At 35.7% G+C, this 13,857-nt stretch overlaps 2 protein-coding genes across 2 annotated transcripts; both read left to right on the top strand.

The window, feature by feature from the left end:
• Positions 1-1,483: 1,483 nt before the first annotated feature.
• Positions 1,484-13,825, top strand: zgc:153118. The gene is made up of 2 exons (NM_001076642.3): positions 1,484-1,799; positions 12,899-13,825. The coding sequence occupies exons 1-2, from the start codon at positions 1,518-1,520 to the stop codon at positions 13,127-13,129; spliced, it is 513 nt and encodes a 170-aa protein (NP_001070110.3). The 5' UTR covers positions 1,484-1,517; the 3' UTR covers positions 13,130-13,825.
• On the top strand, positions 7,633-11,371 carry LOC101883376 (endonuclease domain-containing 1 protein-like). Its single transcript, XM_087236703.1, has 4 exons — positions 7,633-7,804; positions 7,942-7,975; positions 8,042-8,358; positions 10,026-11,371. The coding sequence occupies exons 3-4, from the start codon at positions 8,077-8,079 to the stop codon at positions 10,542-10,544; spliced, it is 801 nt and encodes a 266-aa protein (XP_087092829.1). The 5' UTR covers positions 7,633-7,804; positions 7,942-7,975; positions 8,042-8,076; the 3' UTR covers positions 10,545-11,371.
• Positions 13,826-13,857: the final 32 nt, after the last annotated feature.

Below are 13,857 nucleotides of genomic sequence, written 5' to 3'. Positions count from 1 at the left end.
TGAGGAGCGCGATCCTACTGAACAATTTGCCCTGTCCTGTGGTTTGTAATGTAATGGACAGCACAAATGTCAAGATACCTCAGGCTGTTGATGTTGCCATCCACTCTGCAGAACTCTCGCACACCCCCACACTGAATGTAACCCCAAACCATTATTTTTCCTTCACCAAACTTGACTGATTTCTGTGAGAATCTTGAGTCCATGCGGGTTCTTATAGGTCTTCTGCAGTATTTGTGATGATTGGGATGCAGTTGATTCATCAGAAAAATCAACCTTCTGCCACTTTTTCAAATGATCAACTAGAAGTCAAGTTGTTATTTGTTGCTCTTACAACTTGGATCGATGGCAAGACATTTGTCAGGTAGTGTAGATGATAAAAATAAAAAAACATTGTTAATAATTTAAGGCATTTGTATTTATATAATGAAATAAAGATTTTAAAAAAAATTATAATTTCTTCTCTCTATTTAACATGCTGTTAGATTTTAACCCATGCACACATTTTCACTATGCCAAACTGGGCCTCTACCCTGAAACAGACTTAATAATACTTTTCTGAATGTTTACCTTGAATAAAAATACACTAAAAAGATCAATACCGACAAATGCCTTTACATACTTTTGCCATTACTCACTGATTATAATGCAACATCAATATATTTACCCTGATACAACATTTGCGAGAAACATATGTTAAAGGCTTGGTTTTCATAAATTGAGAACAGCACAGTGCACACAGTGGATTTTGTAGATCAGCAGATTAAACATTGAAACGTATACTCTGATGTGTCTCTAAAACCTAAGCTTGGAAAATACCTTTAAAAATTTGTTTCCTCATTCAAGCAGACATGAGCAAAATTTGCATGGGCAGATGATCACAATGTCAACTGTTTCAAGCCAAAGAATAAATAAATAATCAGCAAGTTAAAGCATTAAAAAGACCCCCTCAAGTACATTTAAATACAGGCAGGGTCACTATACTCTATATCCTGCAAACAACAAGCATCCAATGTTATGTATGTAGTATTCTCTTCATTTATCTTTTAAATGAACACATTCCTGAGAATCAACCTTCAGGAAGTTAAGCAAAACGAAAATAAAAATAAAATCGTAACTGAAGGGAAAAATGAGTTGGATCAAGTTTGTGTCCTGCTTGAAGTACATTTCCTTGAATGTGTTAATGGTAAGAACTGGAGGATAAATACTCGTCCGTCTCACTGAATCATCAGTGTTTTCTTGACTTCAGAGTCGGTGTGTACTGCTGTATTTGTAGAACTGCCTTTGACTCTTTTGCATTTTATTTTATTTTTTAATAATTTTCGTTCATTTATTAATTTTTTTTAAATGTTTGTATCATGTTACATTTTCACATTGTTTTCTCTTCATTGATAACAACTCAACCTTTAATTTGGACATCTATTATTCTGAGGTAAGTGTTATTTTACAAGCTGCTAAAACGTAAATATCTCATTGTTCTTGCAGATACACTGATAAATCATCATCTCCTCGTCTTCATCATGAGTCTTCTTCTTCATCTACTGATGCTGTCGCTTCTCTCTGCTGGATCAGCTAAAGTTGTGGATGATTTTGAGAAGAGCTGTGGTCAATTTTTTGCTAATGGAAAATCTCCAACAAAATTTACTGGAGATCACTACAAGCAGATCTGCCAAACTCTAGATAATGCTGTTTATTTTGCCACACTTTATGACACTCACAACAGAATCCCTGTGTACTCGGCCTACAAGTTTGAAGGGCTAATGGGCTGCACAAGACTAGACAAGTGGTACATTGAACCTCAAGTAAGTAAAATATCACGCAAACTTAATTTTTATTCACACTCCACATTATAAAGTACAATAATAGCATGCCCAATAGGATGAGAGAAAACATTTTCTACCTATGCAGAAATGAGTAACAGTGCCTGATAGTGCCATTATGTATTCATTTATGTATTCATTCCTTCTGTAAAATGTCACATTAATATTTAAGTATTTTTTTTATCTTGTATTTTCTTTTTCTTTATTGTGGTGGCTTGTGAAAGCCAATATACAGTTAATCTTTTTAGACTATTTTAAGATTGCATCTCTTTTCATACTACAACCACCAAACTAACTCCAAACTTTCAAAAAATAAATTAAGCATCTATATCTTTTCCAAATGATCCGACCTACGGTTTTCTGAAAACTGACCTGGACAACTTAGAAAAGTCCCATTGACTTAACATTAGACCTCTTTGTGACCTCATAACTTCACATCAGACTTAAGGTTGAGCTCATTTAACTTGGACTACCAATCTGCCAATCATTGATGACCTTTCTAACTAGCCACACCTTAGCAACCACTTACAGCACCTTAGCAACTGACTCATTGACTTCCATCGTAAAAAAATGACAACTTACATTGGACATACTAAAAACATATCAATTCATACTAGCAATATACTAATCCATACTAGAAACATACTAATGACATACCAATCCATACTGGAAACATACGAATCTAGCAACCACCTAAAACACCTTAGCAACCACCCAGAAAACCCTAGCTATTCCTTAGCAACTGTGTTGCAACCACTCCGCGTTAAAATGCTAGCAACATGCTAATCATACTTGAACCATGCAAATTCAAACTAGAACCATGCTAATTTATCTTAACTGCCTAGCAACCACTCGCTACACCTTAGCAACAACCTAGACCACCCTAGCAACGCCTTAGCAACAACTTAGAACACCTAGCAACAACTTACCAACCACTCAGAGAACACCCTAGGAACTGTCTAGCAAGACCTTAGCAACATTCTAGCAATGTTTCAACAACGACTCAGAACACCATAGCAACCATCTAGCAACACCTTAGCAACCACCTAGAACATCTTAGCAACTACCCAGCAACACCTTAGCAGACACTCAGAACACCTTATCAACCACCCAGCAACGCCTTAGCAACCACCTAGAACCCAAAGCAACCACACAGAACAATCTAGTAACACCTTAACAACCACATAGCAACCCCTCAAAACACCCTAGCAACCACCAATGCCTCTGGAACCACTCAGAACACCCTAGCAATTTCCTAGCAAATACTTAGCAATGTCTCCACACACCCTAGCAATAGCCTAGCCACACCCAACACTTTCAAATGATTAGAAAGAAGCATGCCAAATTAAACAACAAAATTTACTTTTCTATTTGCAGCTTGCATCATCAAACATGGAATTGAAGAAAAATTTAGGAGTTCTTCAAGCTCTCAATAAAGACTATTATAAATCTGGCTACGACAGAGGTCATCTGGCTCCAGTTTATCATGCAAACTCTCAGGGCTGTGCTGACGCCACCTTCACTCTAACAAATGCTGCTCCACAAAACCCCTCTTTTAACGGAGGTGAATGGAGGGATCTAGAAAAAGATATTGCGAAACGTTTGGATAGTGAATGCAAGAACCTTACTGCTTACATAGTGACAGGGGTGGTTCCAAGTAAAAAAAAAATTAAAAACAGAGTGGCTGTGCCTAGTCATTTCTGGACTGCGTTCCACTGCTTAGACAACAACATGAAAAGTAAAATCGCAAGAGGGTTTATTGGAAGAAATAAGAACAATCCTCCCAGAAGCATTACTGTGAAAAAATTAGAGACAGAGTTGAAAAAACATTATAATGTTAAAGATTTTAAGTTGTTTGACTTGTCTTCAAAGAAGAGGCAAAGAAAGGAGTCGAGCTCTTCTGCAAAAGAGAACATCAAAATGCAATGTGTTCGTAACTAATATTACGGTCAATGTAATCAATGACATTTTTTAAAGCACTTTAGACATCAGTTACATCTCCTAAAAATCCTAAAGGTGTAGGTGTTTTGTGCAATGTATTTATGTACTTTTGTATACATTCTGTTTTGTCAAAATATTTTGTGTTTCTTTGCTCTCTCAGTTGCCAAGAAACAATCCTTAGGGAGACAAATAAAGATAAAGAGCACATTTGATTTCAGATTTTTAATGTCTCTCTGGATTATTCTCTTTTTGTATTGCAGTAGGCTACAGAACGTGTGTCCTTTTGATACTTTATGTTTCTATACTGAGATTAAAAAGCACCACCTCATAATAATAATCTATAGTGCCTTTAAAGGGCATATCGAAGCATTTAACACTAAAAAAGGTAAAGACATCCACCATTATAATAATAATAAAATGTAAAAAGAACCTCATACAAAAAACACTGAGAAGTCAGTTGGTAACACAGGTGGATTGGTTTGTCTTGAGTTTTGCACTCTGTTTACAGGCCTAATAGGTTGTAGTTTTAGTTTTATTATTGGGACTCTCTTTTCCTCGCAGCTTATTTTATTATTATTATTATTATTATTATTATTATTATTATTATTATTATTATTATTATTATTATTATTATTGTTACTATGGTTTGGCCGTTGTCTCTGGCAATTGAATTTTTATAGCGGTCTCTAAATTGAGTTTTATTTTCATTGACTATTACGTTCGTTGACTTCATTATGAGAGGTGTCGTTTGGGGACAGAGTCGGGGTGGGTATGCGCTGAAACATGCTCTTTGATTTTTTATGTGTTTGTTGTAAGCCAGCACTCTGTTGTCTTTTTTATTTTTTATTTTTTTGCAAAAAAATTCCTTTATCTTTAATTCATTTGCGTCCTTCATGGTTGGTTCGCTTAAACCTATCACTTGGAATGTTCAAGGGATTGGAAATGTGGTTCAAAGGAAAATTTTTTAACTCATTTGAAAAAACAAAAACCTGACATAGTGCTGCTCCAGGAAGAAAAGCTATCTGACAAAAAACACTCAAAGCTGAGGAAAGACTGAGTAGGTTGTCTACTTTTCTCCTTACACACAGAACAAAAGAGGGGTAGCCATTCTTATTAGTAAAAACATACCTTTTATTTTAGATTATAAAGAATCAGATACTGAAGGGAGATATATTTTGATTACAGGATCAATTTTCAAACATCATATAGCAATTCTCAATCTCTATGCTCCAAATTTTGACTCTCCTAATTTTATATCCCATATGATCTTATTGTTCTCTCACCATTGTAAACGCTTAGGTTTTCTAGCTGGAGACTTTAACTGTATAATGAATGCTTCCATAGACAAATCTTCATCTGCAAATGTATCAAACCCTCATTTATCAAAGGTGCTCAGTAACTTAAGTTCTGATTCTGGTTTAATAGATGTATGGCATCAATTAAAGCCTAAAGTGAGAGATTATACTTTTTATTCTCACCCCACAATTCATATTCCAGGCCTGACTATTTCTTTCTCCCCAAGCATTTTTGCATGCAGTTCAATCTTGTCTTATTGACTCTATTGTCCTGTCAGATCATGCAGCAATATGTTTGGAAATTGATCCCGCATTCAGTATTCCCAGAACTTCAAACTGGAGATTTAATACATCTCATTAAAACATCCCTTTTTGTCATGTGTCTCAATTTTGATTTTAATCAAATTGTTTTTAAAAGTCTTAGAGAAGTGGACTCCTTTGCCAATTTCCCTTCTCGGGAGAGTTATTGTCATTCAAATGAACATACTTCCATCTATTCCCCTTTGGCTTTGAACCCAGACTCAGATTAGGAGCATCGAATTGCGGGACTGGAGTTATAAAGGTTTGTCTGACTGTTCAGAAATGTTTATCTCTGAAATTGTAAAATCATTTGAACAAATTAGAACAGAGTTTGATATTCCCTCTGAAGACTTTTTAAAATATCTTCATATTCGACATTTTATAAAGTCCCTACAAAAGCAAAACTAATTTCGATTTAAATTATCGGAACTGGAAGAAACCATGCTGTCGGTAAGACAGTAAGACACTTTTAAAGGGCTCATTTCTAAACTCTATGCCTTATTAGTTTACTCTAATTCCTCAGTTTATGATTTCTTGAAACTACTATGGGAACAGGACCTTTGAGTTCTGTTTAACCCTTAAGTTATGTGATGGTACCTTTCTAAAATGTACCTCAATTTCCATACATGAACAAAATTTTTGGTTTTTCTACAGAATTTATTTTACACTTGTTTGTCTGCATAAAATGTTACCAGCCTGTTCCAATCTCTGTTTTAAGTGCAAAACTTGTAAGGGCACTTTTTTTTATGTATTTTGGTCCTGTGTTCACATCCAACTATTTTGAAGAGGGGTTCATTCTGCAATCCAGGGCCCGGTTTTTCAAAAGGTTTAAACGGATAAAATTGATCAGGATTTAGTAATCCTGTATTTGCTATCCGTGATCAAGTAATCCAGTTTACTTTTTGAACCAGTTTTTAAAGCCACATCGGATTGGATCAATCTGATCCAGATCACTAAATTTGGAACCTCTTTTTACAATTGTTGAAAGTGATTTTAAAAATCTGTCATTTTCACTCTTTGCATGTTTTTTTTTTTTTTTTTGGTTATTCTGTAATCATTGCATGCATCACTAATAAATATTCTAAAAATAAAAATATTTTCCATAAATATTTTTCCATATTTTCTCACCGTGATGCCACTCACTCCATTTGAGTGCATTGTGTCTGACATTGCATTGCTGAGTAATGCAATCTTAGCTTACATCATAAAGGCTGCATCCAGATACTATTGAAAAAATCCTGAATTGGGAGACAACCAGAGTCAGCAGCAATCGACTGATTATTAATAACCTTAACTGAAGCTGTTTCAGAGCTGTCTGGACAACAGCCCCTTGAGAGGAAAAGCAAGATTTAAACAGTTGAGTGGTGATGGACTCAATAATGGATGTGGTAGCTTTCATTAGAGAGAGCTCTTTGCATAGAAGCCAGATCATTGAGGAAAAACTGAACCAGAGAGGAGCCAGACAGGTGTGAGATACTTCAACATAACTTGTCATAAGTCTGCAAATTACATTTGTCATTCAAATGTCATTAAATATTAAAGATGCTGTTTTAAAATAATTTGACAGAGTATTGACACACTTACTGACAATTTTAATGGCATATCCAATTTCTTCTTGACAGTTATAATGGCCTGATGACAGTCATGTTTATGACAGATTTATGACAAGTTAAATGACATCAAACAGTCATATTTACATTTAAAATGACATAAGTAGGCTAATAAAGTTACCTTAAAAAACAGACTAGAAAGATGATTACTTGCAAATGCTTTTGAACTACTCACTGATTTTAATGCAACATAATTTATCCTCATACAGCATATAAGCATATATATCAAACTCTGTTCTCATAATTTGACATCGTAACAGTCCAAGCACACTGAATTTTAGATCAGCAAGTTGAAACATTTTAAACATGAGACAACCAGATAGATGAATGTCAAAAAGAGGAAAAACAATAGAAAAAAAAAACATTGTCTTATGATTTTGCTCCACGATTCTGGAGGAAAACTTTTACTCTGATGTGTCATTGAAACCTAAGCTTGAAGAACAACTCATGTACCCAAAAATGTAGATTTCTCAATCAAGTAAATATGAACAAAATTTGCAGGGCCGGATGATCACAAAGTCAACTGACCCAAGGGGGAAAAATCATAAATAATTTAAAGCATAAAAGACCAAGTCAATTACATTTTATAGGGTGAACTAATCCTAATATCTTGTAACAAGCATCCAGTGTTATGTATATTATATAAAGGACCACATTCATGTTAAGAGGACTTCAGGAAGTTAACAAATGTACTGTAACTGAAGGGAGAATATGGATCATGTTTAACTCCTTCTCCTTATCACACATTTCCTTGTGTGTTCATGCGTTGAGAGACAAGAACCGGAGGATAAATACTCGTCTGTCTCACTGAATCACCAGTGTTTTCTTGACTTCAGCATTGGTGTGTACTGCTGTATTTGTAGAGCTGCCTTTAACAGAGTTATAGTTGATTCTTTATTGTTTATTGAGTGTTTTATAGTTTATTAATGTGTTTTGTATCATGTTAAAGCATTCTTTCATGTTTTTCATTGATAACAGCTCAACCTTTACTCTCCACTGCGATAGATCTTAGGTAGGTGTTCATTTCTGTTTACTTTGTAAACTATTCAAGTTTTTACAAAAAAAAATCTTGTTGCAGATATACTGATAAATCAACACCTCCTCATCTCCATTATGAATCTTCTTCTTCATCTGCTGATGCTGTCGCTTCTCTCTGCTGGATCAGCCAGAGTTGTGCAGGATTTTGAGAAGAGCTGTGGTCAATTTTTTGCAAAAGGAAAATCTCCAAAAGGATTTACTGGAGCGCAGTACAGGCAGATCTGCCAAACTCTAGATAATGCTGTTCATTTCGCCACACTTTATGACACTTACAACAAGATCCCTGTGTACTCGGCCTATGTGTTTGAAGGGCTAATGGGCTGCACAAGACTAAACAGCTGGTACATTGAACCTCAGGTAAGTGAAATATCACTCAAACTTAATTCTCCTAAAGGTTTCACACTCAACAACATGAAAAATACTTCAGTAAGTTTTAATAAATACACCACACTACAGTGAAGCACACTAGAATATGCTGTATTTATAACATTTTGTTACCGCATACTGTAGTATTAACTATACTGAACTGATATAATGTAATAACACTTATAAGCACAATAAGCATGGGTCAATAGCGCCGCCATATTTGTACAGTGCTCCCAGGACAAGTGTCATTCAACTACACTAGTCAAGACAGTGTTACTAGGCCTACGTGAAGATGCAGGACTTTAGTGCTGTCTACAGGTATAGTAACGAGCAAACAAAGAAAACAAAGCACAAAGGCAGAACATTACATAGGTACGGTTTAGTTTTTTTACGTTTTTGTATGTTATGAACTTTTGTCACAAACACAAGCTTTTTGTCAGGAATGCCTGTGCGGTCACTGATCCATCAATGTAGAAAAGTGACGCAAAATTATAAGTTTCGTAATTTAAAAAAAAATCAGCATACTGACCTCCGGGAAAACTCTCGATCATAGATATATGTGTATATGTGTAATTCTCTGGCTCTGGATGGCCTCAGTCCTCCACTGCACCTTGGTCCCGCATTCATTTCAAAGGAGCGCTACCCTGTTCTAAAATGGCGGCTCTATTGACGCATTCCTTCTAATAGACAACAACAGGGTAGGTGACATCTAATGTATATATCCATGGGTTAGCACTGTTGCCTCACAGCAAGGAAGTCACTGGTTCGAGTCACAGCTGGGATAGTTGGCATTTCTGTGTGGAGTTTGCATGTTCTCCTCCAGGTGCTCTGGTTTCCTCCACAGTCCAAAGTGAATTGAATGAACTAAATTGCCCATATAAGTGTAATTGTGAATGAGTGTGTATGGGAGTCTCCCAGTACTGGGTTATGGCTGGAAGGGCATAGTGATGTGCATAAAGGATAAATGAAAATATTGGATCATTAATTACAGAAACTAATAAAGACATCTGTTAGAGGTTACCGCTGTTATATTAACACTTAGGACTTAATAAAATTTTAAAAAGAGAGAAACTGCTTAATTTCTAGAACCACATGATAAACAGCAGAAGAAATAACAGATTAATAACTGTAACATAAACAGAATAACTGTAAATAAATGATTTAAAGTTAAAGTTTGTGGCTCTATCACATGTGTATTTAAATAAATGTCTCGTGCTGCTGGAAAAGATTAAACTAAATTCATTCATTCATTTACTTGTTAGTTTAGTCCCTTTATTAATCCGGGGTCGCCACAGCGGAATGAACCGCCAACTTATCCAGCACGTTTTTACTCAGCAGATGCCCTTCCAGCCACAACCCATCTCTGGGAAACATACACACGCACAAATACACCATGGACAATTTAGCCTACCCAATTCACCTGTACCTCATGTCTTTCGACTGTGGGGGAAACCGGAGCACACGGAGGAAACCCACGCGAACGCAGAGAGAACATGCAAACTCCACACAGAAACGCCAACTGAGCCGAGGTTCGACACCAGCGACCTTCTTTCTGTGAGGCAACAGCACTACCTACTGCGCCACTGCTTCGCCATTAAACTAAATGTTGCCTGTAAATTTCTTCATTCTTACCTAGTATCCTGTTATTAATATTCCAGCTTGATGATAATAATGGAGGAGCAAACATGGCATTTTCGAGCACCGTGAAAGAAAATTATCGAGGAGTTCATCAAGCTCTCGATAAAGACTATGATAAATCTGGCTATGACAGAGGTCATCTGGCTCCAGTTTACCATGCAAACTCTCAGAGCTGTGCTGACGCCACCTTCACTCTCACCAATGCTGCTCCACAAGAGCCCAATTTTAACCGAGGTACATGGAAGGCACTAGAGGGACAAATTGCCAATGATCTGTTCAAGACATGCACAAAAAAAGGCTGTCGTGTTTATGTTGTGACAGGGGTGGTACCAGGTAATGGACAACCAGTGAATAACAGAGTGAATGTACCTAGTTATTTCTGGACCGCTTTCTGCTGCTTAAACAAGAATGTGTGTCAGTTCTCTGAGGGAGCCATTGGAACCAATGACAATAATGGCAATATTATGCCATTGAGTGTGGCTGGTTTACAGAATAAGTTACAACAGTTTTATGGAAAGGCTATTACATTGTTTCAGTAGGCTAACGATAACAAAACCAGACACCGTTTGTTTCTAATAAATCCTCACTGAGTGATTAAACATGGCAAACCTATGTGAAATTGTGTCTTTTAATGCAGATTAGTACAATTTGATCAAAACTGTAATCACTATAATTGAATTATAGAACATTTAAGCTGTTTTATTTAAAAGGGATGCAAATGTATCTGTAATGAAGTGTATCATGTACTTAATCAAGAATGATGATGATTACCCTGTGATATTATAATGAAAACAATACTGATTTTACTGTAAAATCTTTTAAGCTCTAATAAAGATCTTTATTGAGGCAAAACCTGCACTGCATTCTTCAAGAAAACATATTTACATCTCATTAATAATAATATTTCACACGCAGAATTATGACATCTGACAGCATCAGACAGTGTCGACTGCACAGATTATATACTTGCAAAAACCAATGCGAATGTTTGCTTATTTTTAGTATAAGTTGCCATTTTTGTTGCTCATGGTACACTCAAAAAATGGCTCGTTGTTGCAAACAATTTATATAAGCTGAATTTAAGCAAAATTAGTTGTTGTAGAAGTCCATCTATTAGCCCAATGATGAAACTAACAGCATGGTCGAAGGTTTAATGCATGTCAGTTTTTTCTAGTACTTCTAAAAAAAAAAAATAGTGTTATTTATGAAAATTTATTTATATTTGTTAAAGTTTTATGGGGTTTCACCTATATTGTATAGGACAGTAGAGAGTATTGACAGGAAAGCATGGGGAGCAGAGAGAGGAGAAGGGGAATTCAGAGTAACTTTTACTCTGAATTGTCATTGAAACCTAAACTTGAATAACACCTTGAAAAAAATGAAGTTTCCTCATTCAAGCAGACAACATTTGCATGTGCAGATGATCACAATGTCAACTGTTCCAAGACAATGAATAAATTAATTATCAACAAGTTAAAGCATTAAAAAGACCATGTCAAGTACATTTAAATACAGGCAGGGTCACTATATTCTATATCCTGCAAACAACAAGCATCCAATGTCATGTATACTCTTTATTTGTCTTTTAAATGAACACATTCCTGTTAAGTGGACTTTAGGAAGTTGAAAAATGTACTGTAACTGTAGGGAAAAATGTGGTGGATCAAGTTTGTGTCCTTCTGCTTAGGACATTTACTTGAATGTGTAAATGACAAGACAGAGGATAAATACTCGTCCATCTCACTGAATCATCAGTGTTTTCTTGACTTCAGCGTTGGTGTGAACTGCTATTGAAGAGGTGACTGACTGTTTTATGTTTGATTATTTTTTATTTAGTGTCTTATATTTTGAATTAATTCACATTCTCACATTGTTTTCTCTTCATTGATATCAGCTCAACCTTTATTCTTCACTGATTTAAATCTGAGGTAGGTGTTTATTTATTTTCATTTTACATGCTGTTAAAATTAGGAGATCATCTCATCTTGTTCTTGCAGACTGATAAATCATCATCTCCTCGTCTCCATCATGAATCTTCTTCTTCATCTACTGATGCTGTCGCTTCTCTCTGCTGGATCAGAGTTGTGCAGAAATTTGAGAAGAGCTGTGGTAAATTTTTTGCTTATGGAAAATCTCCAACAAGATTTGATGGAGATCACTACAAGCAGATCTGCCAAACTCTAGATCAGTGGTTCTCAAACTGTGGTACGTGTACCACTAGTGGTACACAGGCTGCCTTCTAGTGGTACGCAGAGGAATGAAATATGTCGTACATGCGACACACATTTCAAAATTTATCAAAAATGATGTATATAATATGCCATATATGACATATAGGCTATATTTTTAAGGTAATCTGCCACGTTTTTCTAACTGTGCAGAGGTGTAGCTGCTTTACTGGGCCTTCTACACTACTGTACTTCAATACTGCTTATTTTGGTGGTACTTGGAGAGACAATTTTTTTCTGAGGTGGTACTTGATGAAAAAAGTTTGAGAACCACTGCTCTAGATGATGCTGTTCATTTAGCCACATTTTATGACACTCACAACAAGATCCCTGTGTACTCGGCCTATGTGTTTGAAGGGCTAATGGACTGCACAAGAAAAAACAGCTGGTACATTAAACCTCAGGTAAGTGTATTATTGTTCAAAACTCCATTACTTTAAACTTTATATCATTAATGCTAAAAAAGACTGGAATGGTAGATAGTGAGCTAGGATAAGAGAAGTATGTTACAAAAGATTACAGAAATGAGGAATTACTAATTCTTGTTTATAGTCTCATCTAACAGGATGTTCATGCTGAACATAAAGATGAATCTGCCTGTAATGTACAGTACATTTGTTTTATATCCAGCATTCTCAAGTGTATCTTTTTTAATAATATTGCAGCTTGATGATGATAATAATGCAGAAGAAAACATGGAATTTGAAACATTTGTGGATATAGGGGAACTTGGAGAAAATCAAGCTCTCAATAAAGACTATTATAGATCTGGCTTTGACAGAGGTCATCTGGCTCCAGTTTACCATGCAAACTCTCAGGAGTGTGCAGACGCCACCTTCACTCCCACCAATGCTGCTCCACAAAACCACTCTTTCAACCGAGTTGAATGGAGGTAACTAGAAAAAAGAATTGCAAATGATCTGAGCATAACCTGTGCAGAATACAATGTTCACATTGTGACAGGGGTGGTACCAGGTAATAACCAAACAATCAACAACAGAGTGAATGTGCCTAGTCATTTCTGGACTGCATACTGTTGCTTAGACCAAAATAATAGGTCTGCACACTCTGGGGGAGCCATTGGAATCAATGACAATAATGGATATATTACTCCAATAATGACTGTGGCTGAGTTAGAGACAGATTTGGAGCAGTTGTATGGAACAGCCTTTACATTGTTTCAGAATGGGCCAATAATAAGGCAGTTCTTTGCTTATATGAGTGATTAAACTGTAAACATTTCATGAAATCTTTAAGTAGGATTTCATGAAGCTCATCATATTTTCTAATATTACTGTACTGTAATTAAACTGATAAAACCTTACATTTTTTAACACTTGTAATGTTGCAGTTCTTGAGTTCATGAGTTTTATGGCTGATTAAGAAACAGATCTGGGAAAACAGTAAACCAGCATTTAATTGTTTATGTTTTATCATCATTTTGTTTAAAGACTGGAAATATTTTTAGGGTGATGTTATGTTGTATTTCATAATCAATGGCAATGATAATTATGTGACAATGATAATGAATGTGCTGATGATCTCAACTGTAGAACTATTAACCTCTAATAAAAAATCATTTATGCTCCAAACCATTGAGTTTAATTTATTGCAATGACTCTTG

Source organism: Danio rerio, chromosome 1, assembly GCF_052040795.2.
Source record: "Danio rerio strain M-AB ecotype USA chromosome 1, GRCz13ab, whole genome shotgun sequence".
In the NCBI taxonomy this organism is placed as follows: domain Eukaryota; kingdom Metazoa; phylum Chordata; class Actinopteri; order Cypriniformes; family Danionidae; genus Danio; species Danio rerio.
This window is presented reverse-complemented; position numbering and strand designations above follow the sequence as displayed.